The sequence below is a fragment of the Populus euphratica genome, unplaced genomic scaffold, assembly GCF_000495115.2.
Source record: "Populus euphratica unplaced genomic scaffold, PopEup_1.0 scaffold193.1, whole genome shotgun sequence".
NCBI classification, from domain to species: Eukaryota; Viridiplantae; Streptophyta; class Magnoliopsida; order Malpighiales; family Salicaceae; genus Populus; species Populus euphratica.
Window position 1 is genome coordinate 317,446 of NW_011500023.1, and position 24,225 is coordinate 341,670.

The 24,225-nt window shown below is 31.8% G+C and overlaps 3 protein-coding genes across 5 annotated transcripts; 2 read left to right on the top strand and 1 right to left on the bottom strand.

The window, feature by feature from the left end:
• Positions 1 to 8,721: 8,721 nt before the first annotated feature.
• Positions 8,722 to 10,907, top strand: LOC105142027 (organic cation/carnitine transporter 1-like). The gene is made up of 2 exons (XM_011049471.1): positions 8,722 to 9,279; positions 9,561 to 10,907. Exons 1-2 carry the CDS (start codon positions 8,844 to 8,846, stop codon positions 10,766 to 10,768), a joined length of 1,644 nt encoding a protein of 547 aa, XP_011047773.1. The 5' UTR covers positions 8,722 to 8,843; the 3' UTR covers positions 10,769 to 10,907.
• Positions 10,908 to 13,749: 2,842 nt separating this feature from the next.
• On the top strand, positions 13,750 to 16,263 carry LOC105142028 (60S ribosomal protein L19-1). Its single transcript, XM_011049472.1, has 5 exons — positions 13,750 to 13,945; positions 14,642 to 14,764; positions 15,152 to 15,465; positions 15,907 to 15,971; positions 16,065 to 16,263. Exons 1-5 carry the CDS (start codon positions 13,834 to 13,836, stop codon positions 16,087 to 16,089), a joined length of 639 nt encoding a protein of 212 aa, XP_011047774.1. The 5' UTR covers positions 13,750 to 13,833; the 3' UTR covers positions 16,090 to 16,263.
• Positions 16,264 to 18,207: 1,944 nt separating this feature from the next.
• Positions 18,208 to 23,285, bottom strand: LOC105142029 (Rhodanese/Cell cycle control phosphatase superfamily protein). 3 transcript variants are annotated; one of them, XM_011049473.1, is made up of 8 exons: positions 22,811 to 23,285; positions 22,677 to 22,730; positions 21,869 to 22,018; positions 21,618 to 21,750; positions 20,413 to 20,507; positions 20,086 to 20,189; positions 18,968 to 19,243; positions 18,208 to 18,757 (listed from the first exon to the last, which is right to left on the bottom strand). In XM_011049473.1, the coding sequence occupies exons 1-8, from the start codon at positions 23,219 to 23,221 to the stop codon at positions 18,604 to 18,606; spliced, it is 1,377 nt and encodes a 458-aa protein (XP_011047775.1). In that variant the 5' UTR covers positions 23,222 to 23,285; the 3' UTR covers positions 18,208 to 18,603. The 3 variants fall into 3 exon arrangements, with proteins under 3 accessions (XP_011047775.1, XP_011047778.1, XP_011047776.1); XM_011049476.1 differs by having other exon boundaries at positions 21,869 to 22,013; positions 22,811 to 22,902; XM_011049474.1 differs by lacking the exons at positions 22,677 to 22,730; positions 22,811 to 23,285 and adding an exon at positions 22,508 to 22,651 and having other exon boundaries at positions 21,869 to 22,013.
• Between the last annotated feature and the right edge of the window lie 940 nt (positions 23,286 to 24,225).

A 24,225-nucleotide genomic window follows, 5' to 3' on the forward strand; every position in this document is an offset into this window, starting at 1 on the left:
TTCTTCCAATGCTAATATTAAGTAACCCATATAATGGAATTTAATATTCAAAAATTCATAAAATAAAAGGCATTCCAAGCTAAATTATCAAAAGTACCTCCTTGTCTTGAAACATCCCAAGAAAAACTATATTTAAAATTCCTTTATCTAACATGAACTTAGAACCATGCACATATAAAAAACCTTTTACTAAGATCAATGTAGTTTTATGTAAATTTAGAGCAATAACACGATGAACCAAAAAGTCTCCATGATACGATCTAAGCAACATTAAGATCGGTTAGATGTTCTAGTTGGTCTAATAAAAAGACTTAGAGCTAAGATATTTAAAAAGATTTTTAATGGACCTTTTCAAGACACATAGACTAAGATGGATTTCGAGAAGATATTAAATAATGTATAAGAAATCTTGATTAATTTAATTAATGTTCAAGAATGGTTTATAGGTGAGCATTTAGAGATTATAAAAATATTAGAATAAAAAGATTTAAATCTGTTAATTTTGACACTTTTATACTGTTTTAGTCATTATTGGAGATACAATAAAAATTTTAATGCGATTTTTATTGCATTGAAAAGTATAAATTTATATTTTTCCAGTAATATACGGTACATCTTCTAATTTATTAAGATGAGAGAAAACCATGCATTTGAACCTGGCCTTTGTTTCTTCCAACAAATTACAAAAATAACTTTAGTCTTATTTAAATTACTTCGACTATTGTTTTATTTATGTTTTAAATATAATTAGGCCTTTTATAAATATTATGACTTTTATTTAAATCCAGGTTCTTTGTATTATTATTATTTATTAGGTTTATCCATGTTTATTAGGGATATCATATGAGAATTAGAATTCTTTCTAATAGACAGACTTTTTGAAAAAAAAAGAGATTATTTTTAATAAAGAAATCAACATTATTTTCATCTTTTGTGTGATTCTCGTATTAATTTTTTTATTGAACTTATAAACTTTTGGAATGAGAGATTAATTTTATTGTGATTTTATACTACTTATTCGCATTTTTTTACAAGTATAGTGTGAGAGTGATCATTCTGTATAACTTTGATTCTTTAAGGTAAATTCTTGTTAGGTCAAGTTAAAAATAATTCAAATATGATTTTAGTATATCCTAGTAAGTTGGTGTTTGCATCAGTTGTATCAGAGTTTGTACTATTATCAAGCTATATTCTTTTAATATTTAGTTTGTGTTATATCTTGATTTAATTTCTTCTAGTTTTGGCTAAGGTATTGTTTATTTTTTTTAAAAAAAACTACTCTTATCTTATTATTTTGAAGTTTGCGCCAAAACTTATATTAAAAAATAATAATTTTTCTGGGATTCTTGATTTTGCTGAACACATTAAAAAAAATTGTGTTTTTGATTTTCATCTTTAATTTTTATTAATTTAGTATTTATTGACATATAAAATTCTCAGTCTATTTTATTTAATGGATACATTGAAATTTAAATTTATAATTAGGTTTTTTTTTTCTACTAGAAAACACATTAATGAAGCATGCACTTTTTTGTCTTGCATTTTCAAAAGATTTGGTCCCACTCGAAAAGAGGGGCATGCAATTGTCTAGTCCTCCACTAAGTTGCCTTGTCTTCTTTTTCTGGAAAACTCTACCTGGTTTTTGTGTTTGACCTAATTTAAATGAAACTCGTACATTTGCTTATTAAAATACTACACTTCTCTCTCTTATAAATATGTTAGATCACGTTTAAAAAATGATAAGAAGAAAAATGTTTTCGATTATTGGGTTATAAGGGCAATTTGAATTAATTATTTTTATCAAGATAATATCATTTTGTTTGTTTTTTTAAAAAAAAACAAAAACAAATCCTCAACGTTAATTTAGTTAGGTTTAATTACATTAAACAAGTTAATTTAGCCCGATAACATTACTTTTTTATTTAAACTAAAACCCTGTTTGAATAAGGTTTTGAATTATGAGTTTTTCAGGCAAACTCAACGTACTGCTCTGGCATTTAAAAGATACCATTTATCCGCAAAAAAAAAAGGTGAAGAATAAGAAGAAGAATACGAGGGGAAGCCATCTGAAAAAGGGGAAGCACATGTGACGTATAAAGAGAGGTTAGATAAGCAACACGGCTTTGATTAAAGCCACTAATGGCATTATTTATGAAATGCCATCATACTTGGGTGGATAATAACGCATGACAAGGACACCACCCACCATCACCCACTTCATCTTCCTGTTCATGCACTAAAATATAGCTAGGAAGAAGCTAGCAAAGCAGGAGCGAGCACAGTCAGTGCCCTGAACAGCTGTGAGTCTGTGACACCAGATACCAGGGACTTATGGCTGAAATGGAGTGCCTATTCTGCTCCAGATGTATTCGATTGCTCCATATAATATTAATAATTAACAATGGAGTTGTTCATTGAACTAGAGTCTGTGGTGGCTATAAGTAATCGTGTTCTCCACGGAAGCATAAAATAGAGTAAATCGAGGATCAAAGTATGCCTTGTCGAATCCCATCTTCCCTTGCTGCTAGTGGCTTAAGGTCACCTTGCATTTGGGGAGGGAGAGAGCTTTCAAGTTTCAACGCACAGGTGTTTCCTATGTAGATTGCGTGGCCACCTTCCCCACACTCCGGACAGGATCATATTACCACGTATTCTCTCAACTATTCTTTGTGAATTATTTTCAAGGATTCAATGCAGCAAGCACTAGCATCTAATTTTCCGGGAACGCAGTCCCATCATGGAGTTATTTTTTATTCATTTCAGTGGCAGTGTGTTTGATATATAACTGGTGATCGATGGTTATGGTCATGCAGAGTCAGGTTTTCAGACTCCCTAATTCCTTCACCCATTCTGGACCAAGTGTTATATACAACTTTAGTTTGGATTGGGTTCTTGCAGGTAGGGATGGCAAATGATCGGGTAACGTTTCAATGATAATAGCTACACATAATATCCATCGCTTAGTTGTCTAGAAAGAACTACCGGTAGTAGAGAATATTCGAGAGATCAGTGAAAAAATAATTGTAAGAATTAATATTCTAATGTGTATTCTTATTCATGTATTAGACACGAAAGATTTTTCTTGATTTTCTTGATAATTAATTAAACTACAAAGAGGCTTTTTTTTAATACGGATAGGAAAACAAAGCAGAAGATATTATAAAGAAAAATAAAGGGTTACTTTTCGTTCTAAAATCTAAAAAAAAATAGATTCAATATAAATTAATAACAAATAAATAAATAAACTAAAAAAAGTTATCAACATAAAAATGATTTTTTAATTTTATATCGTAGTGATTTCCATCGTGATTTGATTTAAAAACAGTTTTTTTTAATGAAGTTACACAACACCACTTTTCTAATACATTATTATTTTGATATTTCTTTAATATTTCAATTTTGTTTGTTCTTTTATTTCTCAAGAATTGTCCAATAAATCTTGATTGTCTTTCTCCTTGAAAGGGATGAAACATAATCAATTTGAATTCAATACAGTTATTCCAAATCATAATGAAAAACTAAATTTGTTATTTCATGTTTGTTTTTAGTGAAAAAATACAATTGAAATGGAGGGTTTCTTTAAAAAACAAGGAGTCGGGTCAACTATTCAATCAAATGATATTGAGCATGTTTCCATCTTTTCTAGAATGAAGTGGGCTATTTTTTTGGCAAAATTATGCTCAATTTTATATGTGGCAATTCCGCCAAGATCTCTTCATTAGTTGGGGGAATAATTCGCATGAATCAGATTTTTTAAGGAACATATGGAGAAAGAATTGAATTTGGTTAGATAATGTGTGGTTGGTAAACAAGGCACGGAATATATCGTTAAATATTCAATATGATTCCATAAGATCTAGCTTCGTTCAAGAAAGAGATTCTACCCAATTGAAAGGATCTTTTGATGAATCCAGAGATCATTTCAATTTCATTAGTAATAAAGATTCGAAATATCACACATTGATCAATCAAAAAGAGATTTAACAACTAAAAAAAGATCGATTCTTTGGGATCCTTCCTTTCTTCAAACAAAATGAATAGAGATAGAATTACTAATTCCCTAAATGTCTTTTTGGATATTTCTCAATGTCCCGGCTATTCATAGGATGTGCAAAGGAGATGAATAATCATCTACTTCCAAAAGAAATCAAAGAATTTCTTGGGAATCCTACAAAATCTATTTGTCCTAAAATCCCAAAGAAATTACAAACAAATTTTTTTTCTTTAGTAGTTAATGATGAAATTGCTAACAATAAAAATAATTAGAAAAATATATGTTGGTGGTTTTATTGGTAAAATGACATTATTATTTTTCAATGTAATTACCAAGGAAATTATTCTGTCACTAGTTTCTGTCGATAAATATATAAGTGTTGTAACTAACAATAACCTCATCCCCCTTTCTTTTTCTTCCTTTTCTTCTTTCATTGCAAAAAACAGCAACCCTCCCCTTATTTTATCACAAATCTAGGCTTTATCCTTATAAATGTAGTCACTTTACCATTCAGTAATGTTGGCATCATCACGATATCATATTGATTTTTGATTTTGTAAAAAATTATTTGATTTCATTGTTTTCATGATATTAAAAGTTAAAGGACCAAAATTGAAGAAAGTGAAAAGAAGCATCCTTGTTATATAAAAAAATTGGCTCCTTCATTTTTTTGCTAACTTTTACCCTAGGGTTTTTATCAAAGTTCTTTTTAGTCCCTTTAATTTAGGGATCAAATGTTTTATTCCAAGACTTTATTTTATTTCTATCTTGGTCCATAGTTTGAGAGAGGAGAGATAAGGTTGCTGGAAAACAATATATAAAAGAGAAAGTTCTTGGTTGACCAAGATTCCAACCATGAAAAAAGTTGTTTTTTTTTTAAAGAGTTTTTTTCGATAAGATGAGTTCCATTAAGGTATTTTTTGGCTTTTATCTTGCATAAAAAAAAAAACTAGATCAGGGGTTGAGAAATGTTTTTAAATTTGATTGATTTATTTTTTATTTTTTAATAATAATCAAGTAGCATGTGCCATGACAAATGATTTATCACTTGTTATAAAAAAATTAAAGCTAATGACACATCATTCTTTTCTAAATAAATAAATAAATAAAGCAATCAAGTATGCAAGCATAGCCTTTTCTATGATAAGCCAAGCTTATTGGAAAACCGTGCTTGCATATGTGGCCTAATTTGAATTTTTTTTCATGAAGTTTAGTCTATTTTTGTTTAAATTAGTTTATTTTAAATATAAATGATGTATTAATTTATTAAATCCTTAAACTAATCAAGAATATATTTTAGGTTTTATTTTATTAAACACTATTCATTTTTTACGTTATTTCTAAATAAGATTATAACATTATTATTTTTTTAAATAGCAAGTGTTCTTTCTTTTTCTTCTTTTTTACAACAAACCATGTTCCTTTTTTTTTAAATTTTTTTTTACTAGGTTGCTTTCATGCGAGCTCCTTTTTTTACCATATAAAATTATAAATATGTAAAATAAAAATAGTCTAAACATACAAAATTATTAAGCCAAGTCAGGTAAATAACTCAGGTTATGAGTTTAGCAGGTTAATTAAAATTAATTCAGGTTGATTCAAGATCTTATTGCCTCGGCATTTTAAGAAAAAGATTCATCTTGAATTTTTTTTTTAAGTTGAGCTAGTTTTTTACTGGTCGTCTAGGTTGTTTTTAGAACTATTAAGTCACCAGGTTAATTAAAAATTAATATCTTAATCTATATTTGTTTCTCTACTTAACAATTTAATATTTAGCTGGCATTAACAATTTTATTTACATTTTAAAGCACATATGATCATCAATCTATTTTATTTAACATGTGTATCAAGTTTTGAGTTCATAATTAATTGTTTTTTATTGCAGAAAACATGTTAGTGATACCTATATATTATTTTTTAGCGGTATAAAGAAAATATATGTTTTTCTTGGTAGTGTAGCTTGAGACAATTAATTAGTTAAAACCTAGATAATTATGCACAAAATAACTAGACTTATTATACACTACATCGTTAGCCTGTGCTACATCACGGGTTTGATAAAAAAAAAAAATTGAACATGCAAAAGAAAAATTCAGGCATTGGTAATATTTTCTACTAAAAAAAATTAAATTATATAGAGGTTAAGCCAATGTTACCTACCCAACTTGATGGGTCCAAAGGAAACCAAAATAACCAGTAAAAATATAGTTTAATTTACAAAAATTTCAAGACAACATCTCTTTTAAAAATAAAATTGAAATGACAACATATTAAATCGATTCAGACTAACCCCAGTTAACCTACTAAATTCACGACATGAATCTTGAGAGCATGATAACTCTATATAAAATAAATCAAAATAAATTATGAAGATTGATTCCTAATCAACCTAATATTGAATAATAAAATTAAAAAAATATAATTAAAAAATAATCAAAAGATTTGACATGAGTTAACCTATCAAACCTCTGACTCGGGTCATGAGATCGAGATAATCTTATAGAAAGTAAAGAAAAAAAAAACATGATTCAACCCGAGTTAACTTGTCAAACTTGTTATAAAAGTCATGAGACTATAATAACCTTATAAAAAATAAATTAAAACAAATTATGAAGCCTGATTTTCATAAACCCATTCTTAAAGGTTGAAGTTGGAAAGAAAAAAATCAATCTAAAACTAGAAAACAATAAAACAATCTAAATTTACTCGGGTTTATTCACAAAATATGTGACTCGAGTTATATAACTGTGATAACCTCGTAAAAGACAAACCAAAATAAATCATAACACCTAATTCATAAATAACTCTATGTTGAATGATGAAATTGAAAAAAAAAATATCAATTATAAAAAGTTCAAAAAAAACTTGAGTCATTTAGGTTAACCTGCAACCCGAGTCATGAGATCAAGATAAATTGGTAGAAAACAAACCAAGATAAACTATGAAGCCTAATTCTCGATCAACATAATATTGAATGATTAAATTAAAAAAATTATGTCAAATAAAAAAAAACAAAAAAAACTCGAGTCAATTGAATTAACCCGCCAAACTCATTATACATGTTATAAGACCGATCAAACCACATATAAAACAAATCACAATAAATTATTAAACTCAAATTCTAATAAACTAAATGTTGAAGTATAGAATTAGAAAAAGAAAAATCAATTTAGAAAAGAGAAAAAAACAAAAAAAAAGAAAAAATATTATTAAAATAAATAATATTTTGTGAGGTAATAATGCACAACAAAGTCACCACCTCTTTTACTTTATGCTTTGAAAATATATAGGGAGAGCTTTGAAAAAAAAGAGAAGAAAGGAAAAAAGAAAAGAAAAGAAAGAAACAACCACGGGTATAAAATCCATTATTATTTTTATCACATGTGCCGTCTAGAAATAGAAGTGATGTCATAAGAATTAAAACACCAGGGTGAAAGCTTGAGTTTAGCTGTCTACCAACACCTTACAAATCTTGCAATAGCATGAAAGCATTTACGTATGAAAAGTGAATTTAATGCCTATCAACTTTTTTTATATATAAATCTATATTATATACATGCGTAAGTGTCACTCATCAAACTTGATAATTATATATATATATATAAAAAAAAAAAAAGGGAAAAACCTTAATAAAAGGAAAAAACTGAAAGCTTGAGTTTAGCTGTCTAATAACACCTTACAAATCTTGCGAATAAAGGGAAAAACCTTCATGAAAGGCAAAGACAATTTCATTGCAAGAGAATCGTGGTCATTTAATGGCGCACATGAAAGGTACCCCTCCTTCGTAACCCATTATTTTTTAATAAAAAAGACATATTATTCATTTTAGTTTGCGAATAAAAGAAAATGACCAATCCACCCCTATTTGCAAAGCTATCAGTGCCTTGTCAATAAAGCCGAAACATCATCTCATTCCTGTAATCCACATGAAAAATAAGTTTGGGTGCCACTAATAAATCCACGTTAAAAGTGAGATTCCATTTTGATTCTTTTAATAATAATACAATCCATCAGGGAATATTCCTGTATACAGAATAAAGAAAAACCCGGACAAATCTTAATGACAGCATACCGAACAGCACTCATGTCATGTCCGATAGGTCTAACCACCGTATCATGGTGGCCAATAAGATAGCATTATTAGATATACCATTCTGATAGTTTCGGCGCCGGGGCTTCCCTGAGACCTGCGGAAGATTTGGCATCAAGGGCTGTCTGCAGGGCCCAATTGAGCTCATTACTTTTCTTTGATTTAATGGTTGATATTCTTAGATTAATTTGGATAAATAGCTCATTGAAATTCAAGTAATAAGAGAAACTTAGATTTCTGCAATCTCCATCTAAGACTTGAATCCGAAATAATAACTCAATTTTAATTTTTTAATTTATCGTGTTTATAATGGAAACAATTTTATCCTTGAATATATTTTTAGTTTATCATGTTAATTTTACGCCTGTTGAGATGAAATTTAAATTTATATTCAGATTTTTTAGTGTTACCCATCAAACATATAAGGGTAATTAATTATCTAGTTATCACTTAAACTCATGAAATCTCAATAAAATCTATAGCCACGATGATCTCCATTTTCATTACAGAACATGGTTTGCTTATTTATTATAATATTTTAACTAATTAATAATAGTAAAGAGCACGTCCTGCTCAAGTTTTTCCAACCACGTTACTCAACTTCTCTCTCATCTTCAGAATTGCATTTGTTTGATAAGGTGTAACTAGAATTCATGACAAAGCTAACGTCTATATAAAGATGCACAAAATGGCTAAAATATATTGGAGGAAAGGCAGTGGCCTGTCTTTAGCCAAACTTTTCTAAATAAGAAAGTAGAAATGGAAGAAGCAGCACAAAATCTGGGGCATGGAAACAAACAGTTAGCAGAAAGAGTAGCATCATCAACAACAAGAAATCTAGAGCTAACAGTGGAGGCGGTGGTGGAGGAGTATGTAGGATCCATGGGGTGGTCACAATTTTTGCATGTGTTATTGGTTTCGATAGCATGGGTATTTGATTCCCAAAACACATTGGTTACTATCTTCAGTGATGCTCAACCGACATCTTGGAGATGCATAAATAATTCGTCATCGTCTCTGTGCATGTCTAGTAGCAGCAGAGGTGATGCTTCTTCTGTTTGTGGATTGACGCCAGGCACTTGGGAATGGGTTGGTGGCCATGAAAGTTCCATTGTTGCTGAATGGGGTCTTATTTGTGACCGCAGGTTCCTTGCTGCTATACCTGCCTCACTGTTCTTTATTGGTTCTCTCTTGGGTAATGAATTACATGTTCCAACATTAATTGCCGATAATCTCAAGAATCTTCTCGTACTTGTTTAGAAATATGTTTGTTCCAAATCTTGAGAGAAAAATATTTAGTAGTTAATTATGCTGTTAGTCACTTTTTATCGAACATTAGAAATTATATATGTTTTGTTTAGATTTGACGAACACTATAAAAACAAACAGAAAGCAATATGAGAGGATGTTAATCCATCTTTAAACAATATTAGTCTACTTCTTTACAGTGATTAACTTCGATATTTTGGCATGCAGGTTCTGCTTTTTTTGGCTGCTTAGCAGATGCATCCCTCGGCCGAAAAAGAACAGTGCTGCTCTCATGTATCATGTCCTCTGCCACTGCTTTCCTCACATCCCTCTCACCTAACATTTGGATATACGCATTGCTTCGATTCGCGAATGGTTTTTCTCGATCTGGAATAGGAATTTGTTGTATTGTTCTAGCTACAGAGGTTGTCGGACGCAAATGGCGCGGTCCAGTTAGCCAATATGGCTTCTTCTTCTTCACTGCAGGATTTTTTTCCCTTCCTCTAATTGCCTATCCTACAAGAGCTAATTGGAGGAATTTATACAGAATCATATCACTTCTTCCTCTATCCTACTCAGTTTTGTTCTTCCCTTTTGTCTCAGAATCTCCGCGCTGGCTTCTTGTTAGGGGAAGGAGCAAAGAAGCCCTCGATGTTTTGAAAACATTCGCCAAGCGTAATGGCAAGACACTTCCTGAAAACCTCTCTCTTGCCAATCCTTCAGAACCTGAAGAGGGTGGTGAAAATGAAGCATTGACAAAAACATGCACCAAAGAAAGCCTGTGGAGGACAAAATGGGCTGCTAAAAGAATGATCACAGTTATGATAGCAGGTTTTGGAGTTGGTTTTGTTTACTATGGTGTTCAACTGAATGTTGAGAACCTCAATTTCAACCTTTATTTCTCTGTTGGGATCAACGCATTGATGGAGATTCCAGCAATTGTCTTCGGTACTATACTGTTAGGCCTCACTAGCCGGCGACTTCTCTTCTCACTATCTGCTTTTCTAGCTGGGATTTCATGCCTTCTTTGCATCATTTTTGCTCATGGAAAACACGTAAAGAAGGCAGAAAAATCCAGTGCGGGGAGTTGGGCTCAACTGATTATTGAAGGAATTGGTTTCATGGCTGCTTCAATAGCATTTGATGTCTTGTATATTTATTGTGTTGAGCTCTTCCCTACCAACGTGAGAAACTTCGCTTTGTCACAATCAAGACTATCCTTGATGTTGGGTGCTTCTATAGCACCTTTGCTAGTTGCTGCTGGTCGCTTAAGCCCGTCTCTTTCTTTCCTCATATTTGGGATCCTCTCCATCTTTAGTGGAGTTATAAGCTTGTGGCTACCTGAGACAAAAAACGCTCCGCTATATGACTCTTTGAAGCAACAAGAAGAGGAGGAGAAGCACAAAGCTGCGGGTCAAGGTAATATTCAGGCGTAGAGCTTGGAGAGAAGATGAAAAAAATAAAATGTAGTGTCTTTCCATATGTATGATATTGTGCTCTCTTCCAAATGCTCCTTGTTTTAATTCTAATTTCAATGGTGTAAAGTGTGCTTATGCAATGCCAATAATTTGCTCTGATCAATATTGTTTTTGCTTAATATGCATGAATTTAACTTCTTCCTTTATTAATCCCTCAAAACATGGGTATATATGTATATTCAATTGTGGATACGCATGCTTCATGGATTAATCTGTTTATTAAAGTGGCTTGCACACCCAGTAAAGTATTGTATTTTCTCAATAATGCAGAAGGCCATACATGAGTTATGAAGAGAGAGAGAGAGAGAGAGAGAGAGAATCATTTCACTTGATTTAATCAATTTTCGTTCCAATTACAAGAGAAAACTTTCTTCTCATGTTATCGTAACCCAATCAAATAAAAATAAAATAAAATAAAATATATCATGATTTGATTGAATTGAGGACGAGTAACTATCTCGTAATAAACCTCATAAGATACTTTCTTGTAATGAAAAGAAATTTAATCTTATATATTACAAATAATATGCTAATGTTTTGAAATAATTCTCCTTAGCTTGGGTAACAGTGGACTTGAATAATACCGAAGCTAGCTCAAATTAAAATTGAATAATTTCACGAGTCCAAATGATAACTAGTAAAAACATAATTTAGTTTTTAAAAAAACTTCAATATAATAATTTTTTTTGAAAAAATATATGTAACAACCTAATGATCCATGTCATGAACTCCATTGAGTTTAATAATTTTTTTATAAATTTGTTTTAATTATATGATAAAAATATATGTAACAAAATTGAGTACCAACCTAAAAATAAACATTTATTTGAGACAGTGATAATCTTATAAAAAAATAAAAATAAAAATAAATCATACAGTTTATTTTTCAACTAATTAAATATTCAATAATAAAATTTAAAAAAAAATAATTAAAGGACCAAAAACTAAAACAAAAAATATTTTACTAGTGGGTAAACTCGTTAAACCTCTGAATCGGGTAAGTCAGGTTAGCATGACAAACCAGTGCACTAGGTTATGGACTCTTGTGAAATTATAATTTTTTTTTTTAAATTATTTTTTATTTAGCTATATGATAATAAAAATAAATAATTGCAAAATCAAACACTAATCCAATACTAAGATGTTAAAAAAAATAATTATAAAAAAAAAAAGTTAAACCCGTTAGATTTGTGAATAGGTCAACTAGTTAAACATGTGAACATGTACATGGACTTTATAAAGTTTAATAACAATGATTTTCTCTAAAATTATTTAGTTTTTTATTGTATAAAAAATAAACAAAAAAAATACTCAATTTCAATATTTAAAAAAAACACCCTATCAAACTCGTAAATTAAGCATGGATTAATAATTTTTTTCCTAAATAAAAATAAATTTAAAAAAATTGAGAAACAACTATAAATCAAAATATTCAATATCGCAATATGGGTCATTTCTTTGAAATAAAATCAACACACACATAAGATTTATTAAATAACAAAAAAGAAAAAAACATATTATGCAAGGCTGCATATATATAAAATATTACAAAAAATAAATGTTTTTTATTTCTAAAAATAAAATTAATATATGTATAATATATAAAAAAAATTACAAATGAATTATAAGATTCTATTTAAAAATTAAACATATCCAATATAATTAAAAAAAAATAATCACTATTTAAGAAAGAATAAATAAGCAAAAAAATCACAAGAAATAAAATACAAACTTAAAAATTATTTTAAAAAATATAAAAATAATTATAAATTAAATAAAATCAAAACTATAAAATAAAAAAAATAAAAAAATAAGGTTAGGCCAAACTCCTGGCCTGTGAACAAAAGGCTCACATGCAAGGTTGTAAGGTCAACCGCAATCATGAGAGCTTTAATTTGTTTTTTTTTTGGTAAGTTAATGGAACAAGCATCATGTTTTCTGCCCAATTCAATTTAAAAATAAATAAATGATGTGTTGTTAATCTTAACAAACAACATGTCATTTAGAATTTATAGGTTTTAATTATTATAGTAGCTAAAAAATTAGAATGAATAATTTTTCTTTTCTAAAATCTCATGTTTAATAGAAAACATCTTAACAACCTTATTAAATAAATTTATAACCTTCAAAAGGCAATAAAAAACTTGATTCAAAACCCAAAATCTTCTTAGTTTAGATTTTTTTAGCCACTTTCAAGGTTAAAGAAAAAAAATACTTAAGTTGAACTCTCTTCATCGCATGGAGCTACTTAAAATAAATATTTACTATTTTGGCTGCATGAATCGTAATAAAACAAACTCTTTATAAATTGAAATTCAACGACCTATTCTTTCTCTTCTCACTCAAAAAAGAACTAAAAAATAATAAAAATAAAGTTTAATATCAAAATTAATATTTACAGAATTAAATAGATTAATTATCTAATAGTTAAAAATATGGGGGACTAAAATGTATTTTTCATATATCATTGAAAGAAACCACCTATTTTATCCATATTTTTTACTTTATTCCTTTATCTTTTAATTCAATCCTCTCTTTATTAAAAGAAAAAAATGTAATTGGATGCTAATAAAAGCTCAATTGTGTAGAAAAAAAAATTGAGAATCCAATTGAATTTTTTTAAAAAAATTCATTGCTATAATCTAATATGTTAAATGATAAACAGTGATTATGGAACATTAAAAATACACACCTTTTAACTTTGTACTTAATAATAGAAAGAAAAAAAAAACACAGCTGGGCTTCCCATTTTTGAAAAAGGGCCTAATGATTCCAAAACAAGAAACCCTATTGAATTTTTAGTGAGGCCCATCTCTTAAGACCCAAATAAGCCCAGAGAGTGAAAAACCCTAGCGAGGGGAGTCGCTGAAACAAGGTAGGGCTGGCGAGCTATAAACAGCCGCTTCCTCTCCGCCTCCGAGGGTGGCGAGGGGAGTCGCTGAAACAAGGTAGGGCTGGCGAGCTATAAACAGCCGCTTCCTCTCAGCTGCCGAGTGTGAGAAAAACCGAGAGGGAGAGAAAAGATGGTGTCGTTGAAGCTCCAGAAGCGGCTTTCCGCTAGCGTTCTCAAGTGCGGGAAGGGCAAGGTTTGGCTTGATCCAAATGAAGTCAACGAAATCTCCATGGCCAACTCTCGTAACACACTTTCCCTTCCTTATCACCCGTTGTTTTTAATCGTTTTTCTATTAACATTTTTTTGTTTTACTATTGCTTTTGGTCTGATTAGTAACAAATGATCTACTATTATCTACTATTAAAATCATGATGCCAAGATTATGTAGTAATCCCATAACAAATATTGCAAAATGGGTTTTTTTATGAGATGATAATGACGACGACGATGATGATTACTTGTTAATCAATCATTTGTTTAGATTAGAGAGCCCATTTTCAGTTTAATCTTACTAGAAAAAAACGTGGGATTTAAGTTTTTTTTGGGTTGTAAAGGTTAATTTTTTAGTATATTTATGTAGTTTTATTAATAGATATAACGGGGTTTAGAATCTGAATTCCATCAATAGTTTTTTAGTATATGGTTTTTGGGCTGTTGAATTTTAAGTTAAAGCTTAAGTTTGATCTCTCCGTCATTTTTTTATTGGTTGTTCTGCATGCAAAATGACAGAAGTATAATTTGTTTCTAAATCCTTTTAAAAAATAAGATTTTGGTTATTGATTGTTTTTAGTATGTAAGCCATCTTTGTTACTAGTTGATTTAGTTTTGGTGTTCCGACATCTGCTTTGGTTGTCCTTGATGTCTTTCATGATTGCAACTGCTACGTATCTGTACTTTCACATACAACAATAAATTCATGTGTATGATGAACGGTGCAGGTCAAAACATTAGGAAGCTGGTTAAGGATGGTTTCATCATCAGGAAGCCAACAAAGATTCACTCTCGATCTCGTGCCCGTCGCATGAAGGAAGCCAAGAGAAAGGGAAGACACTCTGGATATGGTATATTTCTTCTGAACCATTTGATTTTGTGGTGCATATAGCAGATTCTGTTGTATTTTACAGAAAAATGGAGTTCTATAAAATATTAATTGGGAAAAAGCCAAGAGGTTTTGGTATAAGTAGGCTATTGTTCATGTATTATATTTTTATGTTTGTATTCCTCCATCTCTGACTTTCACCAATATATGTACTGAATTTTCTTAATTTAAGAAAAAAAAATACTGCAGGATATAAACTGCAAATTTTCAAAATATATACCCTATTGAATACTTTGAGAATGGTGTTGCGAGTTCTTTTTATTCATATCATTTGTCTGTGGTTAGTTATTTTCTGTATGGTTTTCGTGGGAGAAGTTTGGTGACTGCAAAGCCTTTTGAATTACTCTAGGTAAGCGCAAGGGTACAAGGGAGGCTAGGCTGCCAACTAAGGTTCTCTGGATGAGAAGAATGCGTGTCCTCAGGCGCTTGCTCCGTAAGTACAGGGAGTCAAAGAAGATTGACAAGCACATGTACCATGACATGTACATGAAGGTGAAGGGTAATGTCTTCAAGAATAAGAGAGTTCTTATGGAGAGCATTCACAAGTCAAAGGCTGAGAAAGCAAGAGAGAAGACTTTGTCTGACCAGTTTGAGGCTAAGAGGGCAAAGAACAAGGCCAGCAGAGAAAGGAAATTTGCCAGGAGGGAGGAACGGTTAGCCCAGGTAAGATATTTAGCATTGGATGTGAATTACTCATTGCTAGAAATTTTATTTTTGTTATGATTTATTTTGTAGGGCAGTTGAACCTTTGCTGTAGTTCTCATTATACCTATAATTTATGTGAAGGAATATTTCAGTCCTGTGATGGTTGTTAGGAACTTGGGGAATATCTTAGATTTGCTTCTTGATGTGATCCTTTAGTCACTTAATGTTTCAAATTTTAGTAGATTATTTTGTGAGCTTTTACTTACATACGTATCATGTGGTGACAAAGATGCATATGGGTGGATTTCAATTTGTTCAAGTCTTGATGATTTTTCTTTCATTCTAAAATAAATTCTAGAAAAGAATCAAAATCAGAGTTTTATTATTCTTAGCCGAAGATCTCAATTGGATTCAGTTATTACATGGGATGCAAAATATTTATATTTCAATTCTGTGCAGGGACCTGGGGCAGAGAAGCCTGTAGCTCCACCGCCTGCTGCTGCTGCTGCACCTCAACCAGCCCAGTAAGCATAATTTTGACAGAAATTTTTCATGCAGTGATTAAAAATCCACCTGTTCTGGTTCAACAGTATGATCGATTTTTGTTTTGCTTACAGGGGAACTAAGAAATCCAAGAAGTAAGGACCTGATTAAGAGCTCCAAGGATTCATGACTTTAGGTTGTCATGGTGTCCTTGGTGTTAGTTTTGTTCATTTTGTGTGATTTTCGTTGTTTTGGACCTTGTTACTCTATATATCTTTTAGATTGATGGTGAACATATTTGAACTTGGCAATCAACTTTTATTTATTGGTATCCCAGCTAATATAGTTTCGTTGAGTTTTTCTGGATTTCTTGATTTGATGAAACAATGCTTTTGAAAGACGCTCAAGGTCATTCTGACAGATGAATGTTAACCCACTGGAATGACAATCGAGGGCTCTTAGGCAACATCAATTTTCAAGAAAAATATTTTTGATATAAAAAATACTAAAATGATTTTAAAACTTGAATTTTAAATATATAAAAAAATTAAAATTTAGTTGGGATTGAGATGCAGAGCCAAATGGTCTTTTTTCCTGGCTGCTTGTCTGCGATTAAGATGTTGAAGATAGTGTGGGAGGAAAGGGAGGGTGAAGAGATCTAGGTAAGCGCGAAGGTTATTCTGAAGAGAATTGCGGTGTCTTCCTTGCTCTCCTCGTTCGTAAACCTAGGCTTTTTTCTGTTCTATCAAATCTCCTATGCAGCAGCAACCTTTGTTGCACCTTTTGCGTCAGGGCACAGAATGAAGAGATGTACTACTCTTTCAGCCTACGCTCCATTTTAAGAAACTGGCTGCATCAATGCCGGATGCAATGGTCCCTTCATGTCTGGCAAGAGACTTGAGATCAAGTTGAAAGTAAACAGATGAAGAGTACTGAGAAAAGGTTTGTGTTAGCTTCATTCAACCCAGTTTTCTGCCAAAAAAATAACAGGAGGAGGGGAATGTTGTTGACCGAAATTGAGACGCACATATAGAGCACGGCGAGGACCAAATGAAGGATACCCCAAAATTTAATCCTATCTTTAAATAGAGGCCCAGAGGAAATAAAACCATTTGACAAAGCGTATTATGGTAGCGGTAGGGTTGTTTTTTAAGGTAAATTTTATTTGGAAATATTAAATTTTTATTTTTATTTTTTAAAATCTATTTTTAAAATAAAAAAAATCAAAATTATTTAAAATAATAAAAATAAATTTAATATTTTACTAAAAAGAGTTTGAGCCGCATTTCCGTAAATGTTATCTAAATCTCTAATCAAAGCTTGTGAGTCAGGATGATTTATCAAATTTATGCATTTATATCATAATCTAATTATTCTTATAGCTTACTCCTCAATTCAAATTTAAGAAAGGAAAAAAAAAAAGGAAACACTATATTCCAAGTTGTAAGACTCAATGTTTAATGCCAAGACACAACGAGTACAAGCTCTCCCCTTCCATTTTATTCCCATGCTCAATCTCTTGCTCATAAGACAAGACAAAAAAAAACTTTGTGCTTTGAAAGGCGTCTGGACTCTCATGTCAATTTGTCATATGCCTTTTTTCACCTACGTTTTGTTCATGTTTATGTCAAATTGAGGAGAAAATAATGATTCCTGTCAACTAATATCATGGATTTATTATAATGATAATAATTAATAAACCTACAGATAGATGGCAATATTTTCTAAAGATTTTCCTCCAGCGCAGAAATAAGACTTAACAATTGGCGAGCAACTTGGCCATCAATGCAGAAATAAGTCTAGATTTTGTAATTTGCGGAGAACTTCATGGTGAATATAATGCACCAAAGCATGCCATGGTAGGGCTGGCTAAGAAATTGTGGGAAGCTGGTGCGGTATCGAATTAAAGTCGAACTTTATTTCTGCATTCGCAGTGGCCACCCCGTTGCCTGCAAAAGACATGGAAATGTAGAGGAGGTTGAGTTTATTTTCTCTGCCGCAAAATTGAATGATGCAGCACTAAAAGCAGAGGATAAAGCAGACGCAATCCTGTAAATAGCGAGCGGTAAGAGGAATTAACCTCGTGTCGAGGTTTGTTATCGACTGCCAAACCTTACACTTCAAATGACAATGAGGTCCTTTCTCAATCTTGCTGTGCAAGAAACCCTATTTTGCTTGTGAGGGATCCACCTTTCATGTTCGCATGCACTGCTGCTATTGAACCCATCACCAACTCATAGTGGTTTTAAGGAATTTTAAAGCAAGCAAGCAAATATCTGAGTTTAAGTCTAGATAATAACATCGACCTTCCTTTCAGTAAAGAGGGTAATGACCTCTTCAGCATTTCAAGGTAGATACATTCTATGATAAATCAAAAGGAATCTTCATTCAAAATCATCTATTACACAAGACATGTTTTGATACAACGCATCGAGTACAGCAGGTGTCTTGCACTCTTTTGGAGTCTTGGACTATTTTGGCCGACCTATTGATGCAAGAACATCTGATCCTCAGAAGAATAAACTTTACAAATCCCCAGTTAAAGCTGCTATAGGAATTCCGCAGTTAAGTTAAAGAGGCAGCTGAGAGTGGCTCAGTCATCAGAAATCAGAAGACATGGTAGCATTGAAGTGATAGGAGCTGGATAAATAAACACTCTGAATAGGCATACTATCAAACTGCCAACTCATTTTGCACTTCCAGTTCTCTATACATGTACCATTTCTTGTATCTTTGATTCCCGGGTAGAACAGGCCTAAGCCGTGGAGCAGTTGTGCATTGCGGACAACAACAACCTTTTAAATCCTTTACGCATTCCATACAACATCTGTTAAGAAAGTCAAAAGGTTCATCGAAGTGATTGGTTATATTGGCCAAGGTGATAAAGCTCACTCAGTAAAACCTTATCAAAACTTGGCAACACTTAGATACATAGGTTTGAATGGTTAATAGATGAAGAGCCCCAACAAATAGGTTTTTTATTTCTTCCACTACTTGTGTAGTAGAACAAGAGCAAAAGGAGCAGGTGCAGACTTACAGAAAAAGGAGGTTGCAGTCAATATTTGCACAGTTCCGATGTCTTAACTCGCTGACTTGTGATCCACATATGTAGCAGTTAGCAAATAAAATTTTCTTGCGTCCTTGTGGATTGCTACTTGGTACTGTTGTATCCTCAGGGTTGTAGGCAGAAGGTGGAAGAGAAAGACGATCATCAAACACAAACAAATTCCCGACCCATTCTACAGGACCTTCATTCTGAAGATAATGAGAAACCCCTCCCTTTAAGGTGTACAAATTTTGAAAACCTCGTTGCCTGCCATGCAAAATTAAGCACCCCGTAAATGTTTAGAAAAGAAAGGAAAGTCCAAAAGTTCCAAATCTTTTATTCTTGTTGTCATCAAATGGTCCCAATTAAACCATAAGTAGTGCAATTTTGGAAGAGGGACCACGCTAAACTAGCATTTAAACCCAATATCAGGAAGATCAGCCATAGCTCTTTGCACAACAATCATTTCGACTTTGTCCATTACATACAGTGAAGGAAAATGATTATATAATGAATTATGCTTTAACTCCTAGCACTTGCAAGAAATATCTGAAGCCTCGTCGTTTAATAAGTGTCATATATCATGCCATTTTGTTTCCACTTGTATATGCATTGATGGGGAATGAAGAAAGACAGCAATGGGAACTATTGTTTGATTATTTAAAATTTTAATTAATGCTGTATAATTAACCTGCTAAATAGTCCCAGTTCAAAAAGAAGACTAGTACAAACTAAATTCCTATTTTAACTACACAAATAATTAACAGTAATATTGCTAAGTATCACTAAGAATCTAGAACAATCATACAGCATTGAAATTCCTAAATAATCAATCAATTTATAGTTTCTATTGTTTTCTTTCTTAGTTCTCAATTATACATGTTTTTAAAATTTAATTGGTTATTTTTTGTTGGAAACTGGCAATAAGTTGATTAGTACATCAGGCTGAGCTTCCAAGTAATTGCAGAACTGATCAGAAGTTAAAAGAGATCAATGCAACAAAAAGGTCAGTCTAGTTCAATGTAGATGAAGATGAATGAACCAAACTTTGATCATAAACGCAATTTGAAACCAGTATGAAGAGGAAATGTAAGGAAACAGCAGGGTACCTTAGGATGGTAGAATATACATCACAACGAATGCCTCCTGTACAATACATCAATATATCTGTCTTCTCTTTGTCAACATTTGCTAAAGGATCTGAAGCAATGGCCTGAAATAATGAAAACAAAGATAAGTAAGAGACTGTTAGCTGGAATATGAGAAATGAAACTCTGTAATACATGAACAAGCAAAAAAGCAAGTGCCCAAACATGTGCTAAAACATAACTTCAAGGTGGAAATCAATTTGCCAAGTCACTCATTTTCCTTACTACAGATACTGCCAAACAAAAATAAAGCAAAGTCATGGGCTGATAAAAAGCAACTAAGCTTACCTCCTCACTATTGGATTCCCCAAATGAAGTGCTCCTAAAGCAGTCCACATCAGGTCGCTGAGCCCCGTGAAAATGACCAATATCCCACTCATAGCCTGGTCCAAGGAGCAATAGCTCTCTTCAATCACTAAATTATGAGCACGAGGTGACTCTAAAAGAAAAATTACAACCTAACACATTTTGCCTACATACTGAGAAATGAGAATGCTTGCACGGATTACACGTAACTATCCATCTGATAACAAACATACTTGAGCTGAAAAAAGTTGGCTGAAACACAAATAACCTCAATACCATATTACAAGTGTATTACTTTGTTCAGACCCAAATAACTGCAGCTTGATAGCATTTATAAGTACTTGAAATGGAACGATGACATAAGCTGAAAACAAAACAAGAAAGGTTTCAAGCTTGGATCAAACTAAGCCACCACCTTTCAGGTTAAGCAAATTCATTTGTGAGCTTGAACCAGACAAGCTGCTATCCTCAGAAATCTAGGCAAGCACCCACCTGAAACTCACTAACAGGATAAGCCAAGTTCAGTCAAGGACACACCAATTATAACTTTAAGCAACTCTAATACTCGCAGTGGTTCCTTGGGGCTACAGCAAGACAATTCAAAAATATATCCCCTTATGAATTACATGCTCCCTTCACCTTAATCTTAGAACCCCTTGACTGAAAATTTGCCTTTCTTTGGGGCCCCTTTGAAAAATACCCAAGTTTCTCCAGTGCCACAACCAGTGAAATTTTATTGGCAAGTGGATTCCTACATGTGTCATTGAAGCAACTTCTTTTCAATTGTTTTCCCCAAATCACACTTTTTAGAAATCATCATCACCAAGGAATAACAATGAATTTCAACTTCCCATGGCAATTATCATAACCAACCATCATATTTTGTCATTGCAAAAGCTGTTTCACGTGTTAGACTCATTTATTTGAGCTCTGTTCTTTCATCCAAGTGCTCATACTGTAAACCTATAATATAAGACTGCAAGGATGCTCCAAGAAAACCCCTGATTTGACTCCCCTATCTAAATCCATGTATCATGATCCTCAAATAGTGCTCATTTTAGTATCTCCAAAAAAATGCTACTAACATCAACAGCATAACAAAAACATATAATAAAACATAGCAAATTCCTACAAGAAAATCCAGGTGAAAACTGAAAATGACATGTAAGAAGAAGAAAAATAAATACCATTTCTAACATCCAGCACAACACAGTTTGAATCATGTACTTCTTTCAATCTTTTTCTCCACTCAGATGGTGCTAGAGGTGTCGCTCGCATTGTAGGATCAAGCAAAGGGAGATGTGAAATACCTCCTTCCAACTGGCGAAGAAATAATAGTAACAAGATGAAAACATACATGCATGACATATATGTAAGTCAAAACTCAATGCAGGCAAACAGCAAAATATTCAAGAATATTTGTGCAATTAAATGTCACCTGTACTAAGGAGGGTTTATAACGCAGCTTTAATTTTGGGAAAGCATGCCCATTTAATGCCGGAGATATCTGAACCAGTATATCAGAAAATCTGTAATCTTCTCTTAACCATTCAACATATGCCAGAGCATCTTTTGATGGTCCACTGTACTGCACAAGGATGAAGAAGATCAGAAGGAAAAAACTTCGATGCAGTGGCTTAAAAATTTATCAACAGGTAGAAAACATTATTTCCACAACCATTAAAAAGAAAAGGTTCGCTTAAAAAAGAACAGAATCTTTTGGGAAGTGCAACATATCCACATTCATTTATATTTATGACTTCACAATTTTATGACCAATTATCCTAATTTAAGACACTCTCTTGACATGTCTAAAACCGTGGGAAAGTATCTATTTTTTGGAAAAGGAAGAACCTCTGACTTCTCTCAATGGGCAGCTTGTTTGATATTCCAAAATATTTGAGGGATGAAGACAGTATTTATTTTAATAGATTACTAGAATTCTGTGGAGATGGTGGTTGAAATTTTAATAGATCACTAGAACAAACCACTATTTACCCAAAATACAAAACTCCACATGCTCCAAACTACAGCAACAATGAGAACACTTAACAAGAGAGAGATGGGAAATAAGCACCTTAACACCAAGATAAAGCAAAGATATCGACACATCACTTTACATAGCCAGTAGAATTTTTTTCTTGCACATAAGAACATACATGAAGAACAAAAACCCATTTCAACTCATTATTTCTCTTTTTCAAAAAATTAAGTCTTTAAGAAAATATAAGTACAAAAAACATTACCTGAGCATTAATCCCTTGTTCATTCACATAGATTCTCCCATGAATATCAAGGCCCTTATAATAAATTAAGCAAAGATGTAAGCTTCAAGTAAAAAAAATCCAAAATTTAACAAGAAAATATAGAGAGGACACACCTTTAAGAAAGAGAGGTGCTTGGCAACTTCTTCACGGGGATCGTTTATAAAAACAAAGCGATAGAAATTGACAACTATAAAATCATTAGATGGGTTTGCTACTGTTGAACTTGAAGGAATGGTGGCACAACTAAATTCCCATAACTTCTGCTTGTGGTTTGCTTTATCGGGTTGTGACCGTGAAAGAGAAAGAAATGGTCTTGTTGTCGTGAAAATGGAGGTGGTGGTTAGTGATTGTGACCGTGAAAGAGAAAGAAATGGTCTTGTTGTTGTGAAAATGGAGGTGGTGGTTAGTGAAGCAAAGGGACATAAGATTTTGAATTGGAAGAGGGGAGATTCGTTTCTACAAGCAATTTTAGCAGTGGAGACGCTTATGGGTGCTGCACAACAAGCAGCACTGGAACCTCTCATTTTCTTCTTTTGTTTCCTCTTTTCTCAGTGCCACCAAAGCTTATCACAAGCTGCAAGAAGCTGAAACAGTTTTCTCTGATGAGTTTGAAATGGGTTTTGGTGCTTTGATCCTTCTATTCTTTATTTGTTTCAATTTGATCCTCGTATAACCTTTGTCTCTAGGATCCTGGTATAGTGATATCTCTTGTCCATTAAATTCCCTTCCCTTTTTTTCTTTCTCAAAAAGAAAAATTTGCATTTTTTTCATTAAAACAGAATAATTGTGTCAAAATCAATGAAATAATAATAAAAGGGATATATGATTTATATGGATAATAATGTGTGTATAATTTATATATATATACATATATATATGTATATGTATATGTATATGTATATGTATGTATGTATGTATGTATATGTGTGTGGTGTGTGTGGGTAGGTGGTGCTAAATTCACTACAAAAATTGCTCTTCCCGTGACTTTTTTTTTTAAATAACCATTATAACATATTCATATCATCATTAATGGAAATTATACTTTAAGTTGTAATATAATAAAAATAAACTAAAAAAGGGTAAATTAATCATTTTAAGAAAAATAAGTAGTGAGAACAACAATTTTTTAAATTAATTAATTAGTATACTTTTAATGCTACAGGTACTATTAAAACTGTTTTGTGGTTTTGTCATATTTTAAATTATCCTATATAGTTTAATATCCATCATTTGCATCTTTTAAAAAATAATAGAATAAATATACTAACACTATTACTATATAATATCTTTTTTTTGTAAAATGAAAGATTTTTTATTTTTTAAATTAATTTCATACGGTGTCGATAAATAAACACATACACACTTGGCATGTAAACAAATAAGAAAATTTTGTTTTTTTTTATTGGTAAAAGTTTGCGGGTGTTTGTCCATTACCCATCATTTTTATTTTATTTTTTACCTAAAGTGCTATAAAAATTACAATTAACTAAGTCAAAATTAAGTTAAAAAAATCCCAAAACCGTTTATT

Bases quoted from the DNA above. Each gene is read 5' to 3' on its own strand.
- LOC105142027 (XM_011049471.1), top strand. From the start codon at position 8,844: ATGGAAGAAGCAGCACAAAATCTGGGGCATGGAAACAAACAGTTAGCA. The intron at 9,280-9,560 runs GTAATGAATTAC...TTTGGCATGCAG, and splicing joins CTTTATTGGTTCTCTCTTGG to GTTCTGCTTTTTTTGGCTGC.
- LOC105142029 (XM_011049473.1), bottom strand. From the start codon at position 23,221: ATGAGAGGTTCCAGTGCTGCTTGTTGTGCAGCACCCATAAGCGTCTCC. The intron at 22,019-22,676 runs GTAATGTTTTTT...ATCCTTGTGCAG, and splicing joins AACAAGGGATTAATGCTCAG to TACAGTGGACCATCAAAAGA. The intron at 18,758-18,967 runs GTAAGTCTGCAC...CTTTCTTAACAG, and splicing joins GACTGCAACCTCCTTTTTCT to ATGTTGTATGGAATGCGTAA.
- LOC105142028 (XM_011049472.1), top strand. From the start codon at position 13,834: ATGGTGTCGTTGAAGCTCCAGAAGCGGCTTTCCGCTAGCGTTCTCAAG. The intron at 13,946-14,641 runs GTAACACACTTT...TGAACGGTGCAG, and splicing joins AATCTCCATGGCCAACTCTC to GTCAAAACATTAGGAAGCTG. The intron at 15,466-15,906 runs GTAAGATATTTA...AATTCTGTGCAG, and splicing joins GGGAGGAACGGTTAGCCCAG to GGACCTGGGGCAGAGAAGCC.